General features: G+C 46.0%; 2 protein-coding genes across 3 annotated transcripts; one reads left to right on the top strand and one right to left on the bottom strand.

Annotated features, from left to right (window-relative positions):
• On the top strand, nt 1–6,011 carry LOC118081327 (uncharacterized). Its single transcript, XM_035107796.3, has 2 exons — nt 1–140; nt 3,657–6,011. Exons 1-2 carry the CDS (start codon nt 104–106, stop codon nt 4,778–4,780), a joined length of 1,161 nt encoding a protein of 386 aa, XP_034963687.3. The 5' UTR covers nt 1–103; the 3' UTR covers nt 4,781–6,011.
• A 5,196-nt stretch (nt 6,012–11,207) lies between these two features.
• On the bottom strand, nt 11,208–19,085 carry LOC132591333 (uncharacterized). Of its 2 annotated transcripts, none has more exons than XM_060269589.2 (2): nt 18,513–19,085; nt 11,208–13,843 (listed from the first exon to the last, which is right to left on the bottom strand). In XM_060269589.2, exon 2 carries the CDS (start codon nt 13,770–13,772, stop codon nt 11,946–11,948), a length of 1,827 nt encoding a protein of 608 aa, XP_060125572.2. In that variant the 5' UTR covers nt 13,773–13,843; nt 18,513–19,085; the 3' UTR covers nt 11,208–11,945. The 2 variants fall into 2 exon arrangements, with proteins under 2 accessions (XP_060125572.2, XP_060125571.2); XM_060269588.2 differs by having other exon boundaries at nt 18,397–19,085.
• Between the last annotated feature and the right edge of the window lie 90 nt (nt 19,086–19,175).

Raw genomic sequence — 19,175 nt, forward strand, 5'->3', positions numbered from 1 at the left:
GCAGCGGCGTCAGAGCTGAGATTCCTAGAGCGGAAGATAAAAATGTTGTCGGGAGAATAGGAGCTTTCGCTTCCTGTCTCGCTTCCCCAGGGAGATACTGGTCATGGCGGCGGCTGTCCTTCCTCGCGGAGACGCTGGAGGTGGGTCATATTATTATATATTATAACGGGAGTGGGGGGTGCTGCTGGAGGGAGTATGCGGAGGGATTTTAATATATATATATTAGGCAAACCGTTTCAATGTAAGCTTTTTTCCTGTTTCTCATTTTTCTTAAGGTACAGATTTCCACATCTTATTTTTAAAAAGAGCTCTTGAAAATTGGTCAGCATTTTGGTGCAGATTTCTCCTCATGCACACGCTTTTGCAAAGGATATTTCCCATAATTAATGCATTCTGTATATAATTCCGCTAAAATGATTCATGTATAGGTCTTTCCCCCTTTCTATGGGAGTAGGACATCTTTTCCCAGTGGAAGGGCAGATCTTTCTCCTCCTCTCCTCCCAGCAGGCCAACCTGGGCAGGTGAGTGACCTTCCTTGGTCTCTCCATAGGGCTTGGGGTCAAAGCAAACCCTTAAGCATTAGAAAACCTTCTGCAGAGGCTCACCCTGGAACTTGTAATAATTTTTATCTGGCCTTTTTTTTTTACTATAATTTATTAAATTTATAATACTCCCTATACCCACAGACCTCAGGGTGGTTCACAGGATAAAATTACTATATAAAAACTCAAAAGCACATAAGCAAAACTGAAACAAAAGCAACCCAATAACTCCTCCCCCCCCAAACACACACATTTTAAAACATTTGTGTTTCAATCACAAACAGCAGTTTCTGCAAGAGCAGTTCTGGGCGGAAGAAATTAAAAAAAGAGGAGAAACAAGGATCTTCAAGTCCACGTCCAAGTGTGGCTGAGGCCTTATAGCTTTCTGTGCCACTGATGGTGTGCTGGGTGTAGGGTTTATTTTTTTTCTACCCTCAGGTGGCTTTTGCATGTTCCTTATTCCATAATGTCTTTCTGCAAGTGAGTTGCTTTTCTCCTTTCTGCCATTGTTCATGCAAGATAAAATGTTCTGCAGCACAAGTTTCACTGACCTTACAGCTCATGAAGGTTCTTGCTCCTGTTCTTTATCAAAGATAAAATTCATTCCTTTTTGTTTAACCTGTGGTGTATTGTATTTCACCCATGAACATTTCTTCACTTTTTCCCTTGGAAACCTTCAGCAATAATCCATTGCCCACCTTTACAGGGAAATAATTAATGTTTTTTAAAACAATTTTGTGCAGACAACAGTAAAATGATAAATTTTTCTTTTGATGGTGGCACAAAGCAGCTCTTTATTCACTGGCGAACATGAAGCTTCACGCATACTGGAACATACAGTTTCGAAATGCCAGGAGAGAGCAATAATCCTCATAATGTTATTTCCTTGGTTGCTTCAGTTATTATATTTTGGGGGTGGATGAGCATAAGAAGCTATACCAAATCTGTTCATTGTGTCCATCTAACTCAACATTGCCTTCACTAGCAGGAAATGGCTCTCCATGGTTTCAGGCAGGGATTTCCCTCCTCAGCACTGCAGGTCCTGGGGGGGGGGCTAGGCCAAAGGAAGTGGTAGAACCAGTGGTAGCTCACTGTGACTTCTTTGCAAAGCATTTTTAAGATAAAATTGCTTGCATCCACCAAGACCTTGACTCTGCTGTTATAGCAGATGAATCTCATGGGGCGTCCAGAGCACATTCTAGTCCTGTTGTGTTGGATGAGTTTTTTCAGTTGGTAAGGCTGGAAGATGTGGACAAGGTGCTCAGTAAAAACCAGCAGGAGAGAACAGCTGTCTGGGCCAGGGAGATGATCAATGCCTCTTTACAGAAGGGAGTGGACCCTGCATGTTTGATGGAGGCAGTGGTAAAACCACTCCTTAACAATCCTTCCCTGGATTCAGAAAGACCGGCCACTTGCTAATCTCCCCTTCCTGGGCAAGGTTCTGGAGCGAGTGGTCACAGACCAGATCCAGGTGCTTTTGGAAGAAACTGATTTTCTGGATCCATTTCAATCAGGATTTAGGCCTGGGTTTGTCACAGAAACTGCTTTGGTCGCCTGTATGATGATTTCTGTCATGAGAGAGACAAGGGAAATGTGTGTCTGTTAATTGTTCTTGACCTCTCGGCGGTCAGGAATGTCGCCTGTTTTGAATGGGGTTAAACTTCCTATGAAGGAGCAGTTTCGTAGCTTGGGAGTACTCCTGGATCCTTTGCTGTCACTTGAGACTCAGATGGCCTGGAGTGCCATCCATCAGCTTTGAGTGGTGGCCCAGCTATGCCCCTATCTGGACAATGATAGCATATCTACCGTTATCTATGTTCTCTTAACTTCAAGGTTAGATACAGATATGCATTATATGTAGGGCTGCCTCTGAAGACAGTTTGGAAACTTCAGCTAGTGCAGAATCCAGTGGCCAGGTTGCTCACTGGAGCAAGGAGGTTTGAGCATATTACACCCATCCTGGTCTGACTGCACTGGCTACCAATTAGTTTCCAGGCCCAATTCAAAGTACTGGTTTTGACCTATAAAGCCTTAAATGGCTCAGGACCACAATACTTCAAGGACTGCTTATTTCCACATGGACCTACCTGGACCCTGAGATCCCCTTTCTGAGGCCCTCTTTTGTGGGCCTCCTCAAGTGCTCTGGAGGGTGGCAGCACAAGAACAGGGCCTTCTCTGCAGTGGCTCTCCATCTGTGGAATGCTCTCCCCAGGGAAGTTCGCCTGGCGCTTTCATTATACACCTTTGTTGTTGTTTAGTCGTCGTAGTCGTGTCCAACTCTCCGTGACCCCATGAACCAGAGCAGCTTTGGAAACACTCACTTTCCTCTCAAAGCTTTTCCTTTTTTTATGTCCCTGGAGCTTTCATGGCAAAATACTGGAGTGGGTTGCCAGTTCCTTCTCCAGGTGGATTACATGTAGTCTAAACTCTTGGCTGACCTGTCTGTCTTGGGTGGCCCTACATGGCATAGATCATAGCTTCTTGGAGTTATCCAAGACCCTTTGCTTGAGTGATCCATGAAGGGGTATACACCTTTAGGTGCCATGCAAAAATGTTCCTTTTTAACTAGGTTTTTGCTTGATATATTTGACATCCTAGTCTTTTTCAAATGTGGCTCTTTTTTGGGAGGGGGTGTTATTGGGTTGTTGCTTTTATTCTGATTGTATATGATGTGATATTTTCTGCGAACCACACTGATACCTCCAGGTATAGGGCAGTATATAAACTCAATAAAAAAAATACTAACATTAATACTTTCATTATTTGTACCCCATGGATCTGACTGGCTTGCCGCAGCCACTCTGGCTGGCTTCTAACAAATATAAAAGCAATAAAACATAAAACTTAAAAAACTTCCCTATACATGTCTGCCTTCAGATGTCTTCAAAAAGCTGTATAGTTATTTATTTGACAACTGACGGGAGGGCGTTCCACAGGGTGGGCACCACTACCAATAAGGCCCTCTGCCTCGTTCCTTGTAACTTCACTTTGTGCAGGGAGGGAACCGCCAGAAGGCCCTGGGACCTGGATCTCTGTGTCCGAACTGAATGATTGACGCTACTGAATAAAGACACTACTTCAGCATTTCATCAGTTTGCCTTTTTATTCCATCAGGACATGTCGAAGGGATGCTGGCAGAAGGAGAACAATCAGAAGTGTCGCCAAAAGGATTCAAAGAGGAGGAGGAGCAAAGGAATCTGGGGGTTCAAGATGGAGGCAGCAGGCGAGAGGGGAGACAAAAGCACAAGCCGGAGGGTGACTCCGGTACGTCTCAGGGTGGTGATAATCAAATTCACAGAGAGGAGAAAAAGCATGAATGTACAGTGTGTGGAAAGAGATTGGGTAGTCGCTCAGCTCTTATTTTACATCAAAGAATACACACAGGAGAGAAACCGTATAAATGTTTGGAGTGTGGAAAGAGCTTCCGTGATAGTGGTAACCTTACCTCGCATCAAAGAACTCATACAGGGGAGAAACCGTATACATGTTTAGAGTGTGGAAAGAACTTCACTCAAAGAGGTACCCTAACCTCACATCAAATAACTCATACAGGGGAGAAACCGTATACATGTTCAGAGTGTGGAAAGAACTTCAGTAGGAGAAGTCACCTTACCTCACATCAAAGATCTCATACAGGGGAGAAACCGTATACGTGTTCAGACTGTGGAATGAGCTTCAATCAGAGTAGCCACCTTAAGTCACATCAACGAATTCATACAGGGGAGAAACCGCATACGTGTTTGGAGTGTGGAAAGAGCTTCACTCGCAACAAAGGGCTTACTAGACATCAACAAACTCATCAAGGGAGCAAATTTTATGAATGCTGGGAATGTGGCAAGAACTTCAGTCGCATCAACTCCCTTTTTCAGCATCAAAGAATTCATGTAGGGGAGAAACAATATACATGTTTGGAGTGTGGAAAAAGTTTCAGCCACAGTTGGAGCCTTGCCTTGCATCAAAGATTGCACACAGGAGAGAAACCTTATAAATGTTTGGAGTGTGGCAAGAGCTTCAGCCAGAGTGGTACCCTTACTAACCACCGAATAACTCATACAGGAGAGAAACCTTATAAATGTTTGGAGTGTGGCAAGAGCTTCTATCGCAGTTACGAACTCACGTCGCATCAAAGAACTCATACAGGAGAGAAACCGTATACGTGTTTGGAGTGTGGAAAGAGCTTTAGGTTCAGTAGTCACCTTACTAGACACCAAAGAACTCATACAGGGAGGAAATCTTAGAAATGTTTGGTGTATGGAAAGAATGTCAGTGACTGGGGCTCCCTTCCTAAACAGTAAAGAACTCATACAAGGGAAACATCTTAGTAATGTTGGAGTGTGGAAAGACCTTGGGGGTTATTTTGAAATAAACCTCCAGGGCCAGGTTAAAATACAAACGGTCTGGATGAAAGTAAGGTGGTAATGAGGGGATTGTTTATACAACAAAATTCTATTGAAAGGAAAAAGGAAATTTTAGATGAAATTATGAAAAAGGAGAATAAATTGCAAAAAAACTAATAAAGAGTCAGTAAAGCAGGCAATCAGAATATTACGAACCCAATATTCTATGATAGACAATGAAGAAATATTTTGAATATGCCAACAAATCAGGAAAATTGCTAGTGTGGCAATTGAAACAAAGTGAACAAAGAAATTTCATAAATAAAATCAATATAAATGGGAGAATTACAGATAAGATGAAGGAAATAAGAGAAGCATTTGTGAAATATTTCTCAGAATTGTATAAGAAAGGAAATGTAATCTCCCAAAATTAAAAGAGGAACAATCCGTGATTCTAAATACCCAAATAACAGCGCAAGAAGTATTAGAGGCAATAAATTGGACAAAAAGTGGCAAGTCTCCGGGACCAGATGGGCTAATGGCAAAATATTATAAAAAGCTAAGTGAGCAGTTAGTAAATCCATTGAAAGATGTGATGAATGAGATTCTAAAAGCAGGGGAAATCCCAGGAGCATGGAAGGAAGCTTATATAACAGTGATCCCAAACCAAGATTTGGATTTAATGCAAATAAAAAATTACAGGCTTATTTCATTATTAAATAATGATTACAAATTTTAGCTAATAGAATTAAAAAAAAATGTGAATATATACATCAATATCGGGCAGGATTTCTTCCAGGTAGACAAATGAAAGAGAATATAATAAATATTATGAACATGATAGAATACCTGGAGGTAAAAAATGAAAAAAAACAGCAATGATGTTTATGTCACGGCTAAAAATTGGCTGCTGTTTCTTTAATGCTAAAAGAACTAAGTCAGCAGCCTACAATGACTCATGCAACCTCTCACCTAATTGTACCTGTATATATAGAATGGTCAATGTTAGTGCTGTGTTGTGGGTTGGTTGGTTGGTTGGTTAGAGAAAGAGAGTTGCGTTTGATGTGTGTACAGTTGGTTGTTTTGCGGATGAAGACTTTTAAGAATAAAAGCATAAAATCGTCTTCAAGGACGTTCTTCTCGTGGAGTCTTTTATGCCGACAAGGGTCCGAGGAACAGGCTGAGGAGACAAAGGAAGTCAAGACCTTTGCTATTTTTTCAGAACACTGACAGGTTATGGGCCCAGTGTTTCTGAGTGTGTGCAAAGTGCAAAACGACTAACTGCATCTCAGTAAGGAGCTGGTAGTCCTGGTGGTGCATTGAGCCAGTGGCTGTGCGTTGGAGCAGTTGCTGACAAGCTGTAACTGTCTGCAGCAAGCCTGGAGGACAGGGAGACACACAGTCGGCTACTGGAACAGCTTGACTCGCTACAGGACCGCAGCAGGCAACTCATAGAGCAGCTACATTGGTTGCAGAGCCAGGTGCAACCTGAGGGTAAACAAAGGCAGCAGCTAGAAGCCGGTGAGTGCCACCCAGGACCATCCAGTCGGACTCTAAAGAGAGTGGGGGAGATCACGAGAGGGAGTTCACGGAAGGGTTAAAGGAGGCAAGAGAGGCCTGCATAGAGACCACCCCTGCTCATCTGTGCTTCGGAGAGACCCGGGGGCTGATGGAGGAGGAAGTTGGGGGGCTGAGAAACGTGGGGGGAGGGAAGTTGGGGGGCTGAGAAACGTGGGGGGAGGGAAGCCCAGCAGGACATTGACAGTGGGGAGACTGAGAGAGAGACGTGGCCTTTTAGAGAGTCATCTCCATCATGGCGGCTGGCAGGGGAACGTGTGGAGGGCCTGCCTTGGCTTCTCCCTCCTGGCTACTCCTCCAAGTTCTTCGACAGAGGGATCCCTGAAAAGGGGGGTCCACTTACCCCACCCCCTACATGGTTCAGGTCAGCTGTTTCCTCAGAAACATTATACCAAATCAAACCATTAGATAACCTGGGAGAGGAGAGGCTCCCCTCTCTCAGGCTTCCGGTTTCAGCTCTTATTTCTACTGCATGGTTGATCGAAGGTGATGATGATGTACAGCAACCCAGAAATAGGGGTGGAGGATGCTATAGAAATGCATTCAGGGATTATATAAAGGTAAAAGGACCCCTGGACGGTTAAGTCCAGCCTAATTTGACTATGGCGTGTGGTGCTCATCTCCGCTTTGAGACTGAGGGAGCCAGAGAGCTTTCCGGCTCATGTGGACAACTTCCAGAAGAACTACACAAAATCTACAAGGAGACTCACAGGAGTGTGGAACGAGCTTCAGTCAGAGTTCACACTTTACTGTAAATCAACAGACTAGTGTGAGACTGGTGGTGGTGCTTTGGAAGCCGAGTTGGTAAGATTATTTCCGGATGCTGTCAGCGACTCCCGGCTGTTGCCCAGGAAAGTATAAGGGAAAGTTGCCCAGGAAAGGGAAGATTTCCTATTGTGCTTGTGGATGTTTTTATGATCGTGGTGCTATAAAGTTCATTAGTGGGTTGTGAAACGCCGCCAACTTGCAATGGTGCCCAGCCACGCTCCCAGCTGTGCCAGTTAAAATTCTTCTTCTCAGACCCAGCAGAGTTTACTGCGCAACTGGAAATCAGATAGCAGTTGTTGTCTTCAAGAAATCAAACACACTGTAGCTTCTTAACTAACTTAAACTTTATTTACAGTTGCTTAACATAATACATCTAAACCAACAGAACTGAGCTGCATGGTAGCAGCTGCCTTATCTCTAAACACTCCTCCACAGAGCTTTCTCTTAGCTCTCACTTCTCAACCTCAAAGTGAAAGTACATTCTCTTTACAGCATGATTTATGACTACACAGTAATCAGCACATAGCTGTGGGCTGGCACCCAGATAATAAGAACGCCTGAGAGTGTTTTTAACTCCTTGCTTTCCATAATCCCAACAGTGCTTTTTTTATTCAGTATTTACAGAGAGGGGCTATACAACCCAACCTCTTGGAGAATAGCCTTGTCTCCACCCCCATCTCTCTCACTTCCTCATTGGCCACTTATACAGATGCCCTCTGTCTCTGAGCTCTCTGCTCTCCTACTTCCAAGGCTCGCCAGGTTCTGTGAGATGGTGTGTCAGGGATGCTTTCTAGTGACAACGTGTCAGCCGGGTGTTGCTCTGGCTCTCCCATGATTTCCCATCTTTCCCCCTCACCTGCCTCTGAGTTGAGACCTCCCTCAAACCCCTGTTGTAAATCTATACTATCTTCCTCTTCCTCCTCCCTGGAAGGGTCAGGCTAGGAAGGCAGTCTCCACCTTTGCTCCTCTGCCCAGTCCCTGACAGATTAGTATTATAGGAGCAGCACCATAACTCCCATTGTTGTAAAGAAGCAATGAAGACACAAAGGACTGTATCTTCTTACATGCTCAATGTAGGGATAGTCTTCAAACAATGGCTAAACCTGCCTCCTCGGTATTGACATGGTCTGGCGCTAGTGTAACTCCTCCTCCTACCTGTAATTCCGGAGATTGGATGTCCTAGTGCAGGGGTGGCCAACTCTCAAGAGACTGCGATCTACTCACAGAGTTAAAAACTGGGAGTGATCTACCCCCTTTTGGGGGGTTCAGGTCAAAGTTGTTGAGCTTTTTTAAGGAAGGAGGTAAAATGTTGAGCTTTTTTAGGGGTACCACAGTTGTCAGTTGTTCAGCTTCTTTGGGGGGAGCCAATGATCTACCGCAGACATCCAGTGATCTACCAGTAGATCATGATCTATCTGTTGGACATGCCTGTCCTAGTGGAACTTGCCCCAGCCATTCTGTTGGCAGGGGCCCACTCTCAGGCAGCCTCCCCTCCCCCCTCAATCAAACAATTAACAAAATGCCAAAAAAAAAAATTAAACAGCTACACATTAAAACAACCCCCATCTAAAGGAAACAGCATCTCTTTAAATAAAATTACAGTGGTACCTTGGTTCCCGAATGGCTTAGTTGATGATCAACTTGGCTCCTGAACGCCACATACCCAGAAGTAAGCATTCCGGTTTGCTAATGTTTTTTTGGAAGCCAAACGTCCTCTTCGGCTGTTGGCATTGTTTCCTGGGTCAATCAGCCAATCGGAAGCCGCGCCTACAACATGCCTACCGTGTTTCCCCTTTTTAAATACGTAGTCAGAAAGTAAGCCATGGCAGGGTTTTAATGCATTCGCAAAATATAAGACATACCCCGAAAATAAGACGTACCATGTTGCTTTCTTTTAGAGCCTCGGAGAGGCTTGAGACCAGATGGGAGGGGGTGCATGAATTGAGCGCGTCGCCAGGCGAGCCGCGCTGGGAGCCTCCCCGCTTTTCCCAGGACTTTTTTCCACTCGGGCCGAGCGCCCGGACGGGGAAACCCCTCGGCATCGGGAGCCCTGCTGGCCCCCTCCGCGCTGCCAGAATGTTGTGGGCTGCATGGTCAGAGGCAGAGTGGCGGTGGGAGCCCTGCTGGCCCCTTCTGCACCGCCAGAACATTGTGGGCCTCATGGCACAAGGCAGAGCGGTGGCCGGAGGTCCGCTGGCCCTTCCGCGCCGCCGGGGTGACTGACGGCAGTGGGAGCCGCGCTGCCGGAACGTTGTGGGCTGCATGGCCCAAGGCAGAGGGGCAGCGGGGCGACTGATGGTGGTGGGAGCCCTGCTGGCCCCTTCCGCCTTCCGTGAGCAACAAAAAGAAAGCGAGCCAGCCAGCCAAGAGCTCGCGATCGCTCCTCCAGACCACCTCACCAAGAGCCTCCGGCCTCTCGAGCGGCGATGCTCGGGCGCCGGAATGGGAAGAAAGACCCCATTCTGAGCGCTGCCTGCTCCCCGACGGATCGTGCAAAACCTGGCGCGCAGCGCAGGCGCGGGACGGAAGGCGCAATCCAGCCTCGGCAGCCCTTGTGACGGCGAGGGGAGCGTTGTGAGCCATTTAAAGCTGTGGCCGCCGCTTCACTGCTTTTTAGCCCCCTCCAACTGTTTGCTGGCTTTCTGCGTCCTTTTTGTGGTCCTGCCCACCTAGCAGTTCGAAAGCACGTCAAAGTGCAAGTAGCTAAATAGGGATCGCTCCGGCGGGAACCATGCGCTGCTCTGGTTCGCCAGAAGCAGGTTTGTAATGCTGGCCACATGACCCGGCAGTTGTCTGCGGACAAACGCCGGCTCCCTCGGCCTATAGAGTGAGATGAGCGCCGCAACCCCAGAGTCGGACACAACTGGACCTGGTGGTCAGGGGCCCCTTTACCTTTTACAACTTTATATACGAATACCAGACAACAAATGGGAGTGCCTGATCACCTCATCTGTCTCCTGAGAAATCTCTATGTGGGACAAGAAGCTACAGTTAGAACTGGATATGGAACAACTGATTGGTTCAAAATTGGGAAAGGAGTACGACAAGGTTGTATATTGTCTCCCTGCTTATTTAATTTATATGCAGAATTCATCATGCGAAAGGCTGGACTAGATGAATCCCAAGCCGGAATTAAGATTGCCGGAAGAAATATCAACAACCTCAGATATGCAGATGACACAACCTTGATGGCAGAAAACGAGGAGGAATTAAAGAACCTTTTAATGAGGGTGAAAGAGGAAAGCGCAAAATATGGTCTGAAGCTCAACATCAAAAAAACCAAGATCATGGCCACTGGTCCCATCACCTCCTGGCAAATAGAAGGGGAAGAAATGGAGGCAGTGAAAGATTTTACTTTCTTGGGCTCCTTGATCACTGCAGATGGTGACAGCAGTCACGAAATTAAAAGACGCCTGCTTCTTGGGAGAAAAGCAATGACAAACCTAGACAGCATCTTAAAAAGCAGAGACATCACCTTGCCGACAAAGGTCCGTATAGTTAAAGCTATGGTTTTCCCAGTAGTGATGTATGGAAGTGAGAGCTGGACCATAAAGAAGGCTGATCGCCGAAGAATTGATGCTTTTGAATTATGGTGCTGGAGGAGACTCTTGAGAGTCCCATGGACTGCAAGAAGATCAAACCTATCCATTCTGAAGGAAATCAGCCCTGAGTGCTCCCTGGAAGGACAGATCGTGAAGCTGAGGCTCCAATACTTTGGCCACCTCATGAGAAGAGAAGAATCCTTGGAAAAGACCCTGATGTTGGGAAAGATTGAGGGCACTAGGAGAAGGGGACGACAGAGGACGAGATGGTTGGATAGTGTTCTCGAAGCTACGAACATGAGTTTGACCAAACTGCGGGAGGCAGTGCAAGACAGGAGTGCCTGGCGTGCTATGGTCCATGGGGTCACGAAGAGTCGGACACGACTAAACGACTAAACAACAACAACCAGACAACATAAGAATTTGGACTTCTTGGCAGGTTTTAAATAAGCATTCACAAATTTATTAGTAAAAGAGATGATAGATAAGGTAATGATATGTACAATTTTAAAACATGCAGAGAACAATATGTATAAACAAACCAGAGAGGGGAGCTGAGGGAAGTCTTTGGAGGGTGGGAGAGGGAGGGATGGGAGGGGGGAAAGGGGGAAAATGTAATTGGGTACATTGATTAACAAATTGTCTTGATAGTTTCAATAAATTTAAGAAAAGAAAAAAAAGAATGGATATCAATGGACAACACACTATTGCTGGATACCCAGTGGAATCTCGGTTGTCGAACGTTTTGAATATTTGGAGCTTTCAAACACCAACAACCTGGAAGTGAATGCTTCCTTTTTCAAATGCAATTTGTAAATAGAATTATATATAACTAATATGATATACACTGTATATATAAAGCAATTGAAGTACTCCCCACACTCCTTCCATTCAAACCATTTATGATTTTTCAGTTTGTGGATTGTAGGGTTTCAACTGTTAAAGCTTTTCCTCCTTGTGAGTCAATTGATGTTTTGTAAGAACATCAGGACTGAAGCTCTACGGAACTCCATATAAGTAAGTGGTTGTCCTTTTGGAGTTTGCTGGTGTTTGCTAAGGTTTCCACTTCTATTGAAGCTCTTTCTACACTCCATACATGTCTGTTGATGTCTTCTAAGTTTCCTGTGTGTGAATTTAGGGTTCCACTCTGAAATAAACTCTTTCAAGACTCCATACATTTAAATGGTTTCTCCCGTGTGAGTTCGTTGATGTCTTCTAACTTTTCCAACATCAGAGAAGCCCTTTCCACACTCCATGCATTTAAATGGTTTCTGCCCAGTGTGAGCCCATTGATGTTTTCTAAGTGTTCCACTGTGACTGAAGCTCTTTCCGCACTCCGTGCATTTGAATGGTTTCTCCCCTGTGTGACTCCGTTGATGAATTCTAAGGTGTCCATTCTGACTGAAGCTCTTTCCACACTCCATGCATTGAAATGGTTTCTCCCCTGTGTGAGTCCGTTGATGTTTTCTAAGTGTTCCACTGTGACTGAAGCTCTTTCCGCACTCTGTGCATTTGAATGGTTTCTCCCCAGTGTGAGTTTGATTATGTGAATTCAGATGTTCACTCTGACTGAAGCACTTTCCACACTCCATGCATTTAAATGGTTTCTCCCCAGTGTGAGTCCGTTGATGATTTCTAAGCTTTCCACTGTCTCTGAAGCTCTTTCCGCACTCCATGCATTCAAATGGTTTTTCCCCTGTGTGAGTTCGATAATGGATTCTCAGTGCTTTACTATCAATAAAGCTCTTTCCACACTCCATGCATTTAAATAGTTTATCGCCTGTGTGGATCTGTTGATGTTTTCCAAATGTTCCACTATCAGTGAAGCTCTTTCCACACTCCACACATTTATATGGTTTTTCCCCTGTGTGAATTCGATGGTGGATTCTAAGTGTTCCATGATCAGTGAAGCTCTTACCGCACTCCATGCAATGAAATGGTTTCTCCCCTGTGTGAGTCCGTTGATGTTTTCTTAGTGCTCCACTATAAGTGAAGCTCTTTCCACAATCCATACATTCAAATGGTTTTTCCCCTGTGTGAGTTTGATGATGGATAGTCAGTGCTGTACCATCAATAAAGCTCGCTCCACATTCCATGCATTTAAATGGTTTCTCTCCTGTGTGAGTCCATTGATGTTTTCTTAGTGCTCCACTATAAGTGAAGCTCTTTCCACAATCCATACATTCAAATGGTTTTTCCCCTGTGTGAGTTTGATGATGGATAGTCAGTGCTGTACCATTAATAAAGCTCGCTCCACATTCCATGCATTTAAATGGTTTCTCCCCTGTGTGAGTCCATTGATGTTTTCTTAGTGCTTCACTATAAGTGAAGCTCTTTCCACAATCCATACATTTAAATGGTTTCTCTCCTGTGTGAGTCCGTTCATGTCTTTTAACTTTTCCAAACTCAGAGAAGCTCTTTCCACACTCCATACATTTAAATGGTTTCTCTCCTGTGTGAGTCCGTTGATGTCTGTGAACTCTTCGAAACTCAGAGAAGCTCTTTCCACACTCAATACATTTAAATGGTTTCTCCCCTGTGTGAACCCATTGATGGGATCTAAGGTGCCCACTCTGACTGAAGCTCTTTCCACACTCCATGCATTTAAAAGGTTTATCGCCTGTGTGGGTCCGTTGATGTTTTCTAAATGTTCCACTATCAGTGAAGCTCTTTCCACACTCCATACATTTATATGGTTTTTCCCCTGTGTGGGTCCGTTGATGGTTTTTAAGGTGTCCAATCTGACTGAAGCTCTTTCCACACTCAATACATTTATATGGTTTCTCCCCTGTGTGAGTGTGTTTATGTATACGAAGGTTTGAACGCCAACCAAAGCTTTTTCCACACTCCATGCATTTAAATGGTTTCTCTCCTGTGTGAGTCCGTTGATGTTTTCTAAGTGTTCCACTTTCAGTAAAGCTCTTCCCATACTCCATACTTTCAGATTGCTTCTCCTCTCTCTCTCCACGCTCCATGAATTTAAATGGTTTCTTCGTTATCCCCATTGGACATGGTCCACCAGAATTTTGACTGCCTTCTCCATTGTCTTCTTTCGACAGGGGGGGGGGGAGGAAATCTAGGAAGAGAACAAAGGAATATTACACACATCAATTAGGAAAGTGATGGGCAACCTTTTGAGCTTGATGTGTCAAAATTCGCCAAAAAACTGAGCATAATTCGGGTGGTGTGTCACTTCGAGAAAAAAAACCTATAATTTCACGATATTTATAGTTTAAATAACAAAAATGTATAATTGTAATATATAACTGTATTTAATAAACCAATTATTAAACCAAACTAAACCAAACCAAAAACCCCTTATTTATCACAAAGTGCCCAGAGTTGTTGAGCTTTTTTGGGGGAGCTGCTGACCAAAGTTTTGGAGGTTTTTTTTTTTTTAGTTCAAAAGTTTCTTTGCTTTTTTTGGGAGGGGGTGCCCCAAAGCTACTGTGCTTTTGGGGGGAGAAAGAGAACAGAAATAAATGACGAATAATACCTTCACTGGAACTAACATGCAGCACCGACATAGTCTCCCAAAGCGCCAAAAAACCCCAGCACAGAACGGGTTAAAAAACGAACACTGTTACGCCCAATCATCGCCCAATCATCGTCTGCCAAAGCGCCAGAAAAAAACAGCACAGAAAGGGTAAAAAAACCAATCTCTGGCTACCACCAGCAGCAGCAACAACAACAAAAATGGATCGGAGGAGACAAGCTGTAGCGTGAGGAGGAGCGGGAGAACAAATGGGGGGGGGACAACAGCATGAATGGGCCGATGGGGCATGTGCCAGCAGTGAGGGCTCTGCGTGTCATGTCTGACACGCGTGTCATAGGTTCGCCATCACTGAATTAGGACATTCTCTTATTTTAACATCTCATACATTCCTTCCTCTCCTCCGTATGTTTTTAGGAAATACAAATGAAATAATGTCAAATAATGGTAATGAGTTTCAGAAGCATTATCTTAGAATACGGTTGAACTGTGGGGTTTACTTTTTAAATAAAGTGGTTTCTCACAGGAAAGGGAACTGCTCTATGTCCATGAACCTGCCTACTATTCATCAGGGTCCTAAGTTCATGATGAATTTCGTCATCCTCTGCACAATAATCCTCCACCCCTTGGGCCACATTTTGTCCCCTTTGACCTCCAGATGTTTATTAATCACCTGCACAGTCCCTTTGGCCTCAGGAGGTCCATACTGACCATATTTGGAGACCCCTATATGTCTAGTGACAAGGCTTGGTGCTTGTGGTCAGCTGAAGGAATGCTCAGGTAGGAGAATCTCTCAGCCTTGCATTATTGCATGGAGAGAGCTGGAGATGCAGAAGGAAAGCAGCTGGAGCCTGATTATTATTTGCTATAATTATATGCCACCTGATCTTGCACCCGCCTCCTGATATTGGACTAGGGAATCTCCACTAAGATAGTCCAGTGTCAGGAGGCGGGTGTGAGATCAGGTGGCATATAATTATAGCCAATAATAACTGGGTTGGATGTTTTAACCTGGCCTTCCCAGCAGTCAGGCTCCAGCTGCTTCCCCCTTTGCACTGGGTGGCCAAGGGCTTCTGGATATACGATCTCTGCTCCTATTGCAAATTATTTATTAAATTTCTATACCTCTCTTCATCTGAATATCACAAGATAAAAAGATTCACGACACTGAAAAAGGTGAAAATTAAAGGTGAATAACACTGATTGTGGGAAAGGAAAGAAAGAAGATGACTCTGGAGAAAGGAAGTATTTCTCAGCTATGATTGTGACTCATAATCCTAGCCATACTTTCCTCTGGAATATCAACTGGACCTCTTTGGAATAGGAGCCAGAATTCTTTTGGGATTTCATCCACACACATCTTTAGTGTGGGCAGCAGCAGAGGAAGGCAGGGCGGGGGGAGGGGGCAGCTCTGGTGTTGTACTTTGGTGGACCGACTGTACCATCCTAAGCAAGCAACTCTGGGGGTGAACGTTTGCCTTTAAAAAGCCCTTCCCCAGGGGTCGGCAGGGGTTTCTACGCTGCTGAGTGTGGACACCTTGGTGTCCAGTGTGATGTAGTGGTTAAGAGCGGTAGACTCCTAATCTGGGGAACCGGGTTCGTGTCTCCGCTCCTCCACATGCAGCTGCTGGGTGACCTTGGGCTAGTCACACTTCTCTGAAGTCTCTCAGCCCCACCCACCTCACAGGGTGTCTGTTGTGGGGGAGGAGGGGAAAGGAGATTGTTAGCTGCTTTGAAACTCCTTCGGGTAGTGATAAAGTGGGATATCAAATCCAAACTCTTCTTCTTCTTCTTCTCTTATAGTGTTATGGTCTCAAGAACCCTTAAGATCCAGTTCCACCAACTCCTAAGTAACTGTGCCCCTGAGCCCCTAAGGCAGGCATGTCCAAAGTCCTTTCCGGGGGCCTAATCTGGCCCCTGTGGCAGTTTATTTCCTGTGGTAAAAGTCTTTAAAAAGTTAAATCACTTCAACTCTAAAAAAAAGGTCAGCAGCTTTGGTTGGCCCTTTTATCGGGCCTCCTGGCCCTTCGCTTCATCAAATCGGGCCCTCTTTGAAAAAAGTTTGGACACCACTGCCCTAGGGGAACCTTCTATGCTGAGGTGAGGCATCTCTGGCCCTCCAGATGTGCTTGGACACAAAGTACTATCATCCCAAGGAAAGATGGCAGATGGCCAGGGATTATGGGAGCATTATCTAGTGGGGTGCACTTGCCCCTTCTTCCCCCTCTTCTGAAAATGCTGAATTTCTGTATTTCATTTCCTCCTCCTTCCGTGATCTCCAACATCTTCCTGATACAGTCCCAACTGCACACATTCCCAAATCATCCTGCACCACTGACTTCCCGAGGCTGCTGTATTGTGTCTAGGATACTGGCAATGGGAAGCACCTTCCATTGGATGAGAGGATAGGGGGTTAAATCAGAGCAGGCCAAATGGCACTCAGCTCAGTCCCCTCCTTGCCCCTCTCTGCATCTGCTGCCTGAGGGGGCTGCCTCAGTCTCCCTCATGGGGGAGCAGGCCCTGAGAACAGCCTTCTCTCTGCCCCTACCCCAAAGTACAGGAAACATGAGAGAGAAGACCTTAGAGTGTCACCGTGGAACATAACAACAACAGGAACAAGAACAAGAACAGCAACAATAAAAATAGTTTGTAAGTCAGTTTGGGCTGCCCTGGGCAAGAGAAATAGACTAATAGGTTGAATAAATAAATAACAACAATTGCAACAATAATAATGCAGGTTCTTGAAGGGGGGGACACAGGAACCCACCCATTTGCATAGCGATCTTCCCAATCTCTTAAATCCCACAGACGTGAGATATGATAGAGTGGGAATAATGGAAACCAGGTGGAATGGAGAGAAGGAGTTGGGCACAGGTATCTCTGGGTATATTCAAAGCTATGGTTTTCCCAGTACTTTGGCCACCTCATGAGAAGAGGAGACTCCCTGGAAAAGACCCTGATGTTGGGGAAGATTGAAGGCACAAGGAGAAGGGGACAACGGAGAACGAGATGGTTGGACAGTGTTCTCGAAGCTACGAACATGAGTCTGACCAAACTGCGGGAGGCAGTGCAAGACAGGAGTGCCTGGCGTGCTCTGGTCCATGGGGTCACAAAGAGGCGGACACGACAAAATGACTAAACAACAACAATCTCTGAATAGGAACCCTTTAGATGCTTCTCCAAAGAAACACAGGAATGTGTGTGAAACTGTAGATCCTAAGACAAAAGCTGCTGAAGGCGGAAATAATAAAGTGGGCTTTTTTCCCTTTCCTCTTTCCCCCAATGGTTAGACTCGCTATAACAACCCCCAGCGCCCCATGCAGCTGCTGATCTGGGACTTATGGCAGGGCAAGGACTGAGCTTCAAGGGAGGAGAGGGTGGGTGGATCAGGCCTTCTGTTCAGGGATCTCTGCCTGGTCGACTTGAAGTCATGGCAGATTCCTGCGCAGGAGGGAGAAGTCAAGACAGGCAGCCCCCCAAGTCTCTCTCTCTTTTTCCAAGATGGCTTCGATTCCTCCCCCAGGGATGCTTCCCTCCCTCCCTCAGCCCCCCAACTTCCTCTGTCCTCCACCCCCCAGTCTCCCCTTCGCCCAGAGCCCCCCGTCAGCTAACTATTTGCTCTGCATGCCCAATCTCTCCCAATGTGCCCACCTCTCCATCTGGAGGAGCCTCGTAGGAAGGGAGGGGAGGGAGGAGGGAGACGGGGGGGTCTCTATCCAGGCCTCTCTCGCCTCCTTTAACCCTTCCACGGACTCCCCATCTCTAGACAAAAGAGACCCCCCAAGCCGCGTCTTGGCACCCGGGCGGAGTCAAAAGCGCCCCAGGGATTCCTGCCAGGGGGAACCCGGAACTCGCAGAGGGGTGAGGAACTGGGGCCTCGGTTCAAATCTCAGCCCTTCCACAGAAGGAAGGGGGAGGGGAGCACTCCCATTCTTCCTTTCATCTCCCCCTCGCCCCAAATCCCGCTCTCCTTTCCCTGGTGCCCTGCAGATTCAGGGGGAGGAACAGCGCATCTGCAGCCGGATTGCATGGATCGGGGCCTCTGCAAATAGCGCCCAGGAAGTGAGTTGTTGTTGGGGGGTCTCTGCCCCATTTCTCTCCTCGCCCATCGCGTCCCCCCCTCCCCGTAGCTCTACCTGTTTGTCCTCTTTGGCCCTCCGCTTCCATCGCTCGCTTTTCTATTCCGATTTCCTTTCCTGCACACAGCTGTCAACTTTCAGATTTGAAAATAAGGGATCAGCAGCAGCCTCACCTGTCAAAGGGACAGTCCAGTCAGTTATGTATAAACCTCTTTTTCCTCCTCATCTGCAGATCTGCTCCTCTTTTGGGAATGTGAATGGCGGCCCCTCCCCCTCCAACCTTGGCTCCCCCCTCCAAACCTTCCTGCCTCTCTAGGAAGCAGAGCTTCCACAAATTCTCTTTCCAAACAAGCTCTGTTATCCTGTTTCTTTCCAGAGAAGATCTCAGGTTCAATCCCCAGAAAAGGCAGGGAAAAAGACCCCCTCCCCACCTCCGAAAAAGTCCTCCGCGGCAGGAAGGTTACATTCCCCCTTCATCTCTTTTAATCCATTTCCGGGAGAGGGGGGGGTCTGGTCAGTTTTACACCCATTTCCCAACGTGGGGGGAGGCAGGGCCATGGCGTAGGGTGTCCCGGTTACAACAGCCCTGCAGAGTAGACCGGAGTTGTTATGCGCGTTTGAGGCTTGGAACGGTAACTTACAACAACCCTAAATGGTGTTATCCCTTGCCATTATATCTATCTATCTATATCTATCTATCTATCACCCATCCGCTTATTTTATGTGAGCTGCTTGGAAGACAGCTTTGGTTCAAAGGCAGGATTGAAATACGATGATTTTTCCTCATTCGTAACGAAGAGATATTCCACCACCCCTCCTCTCCATGGGCTGGCGAT

The sequence above is a fragment of the Zootoca vivipara genome, chromosome 2 (assembly GCF_965207765.1).
Source record: "Zootoca vivipara chromosome 2, rZooViv2.hap1.1, whole genome shotgun sequence".
Lineage (NCBI taxonomy): Eukaryota > Metazoa > Chordata > Lepidosauria > Squamata > Lacertidae > Zootoca > Zootoca vivipara.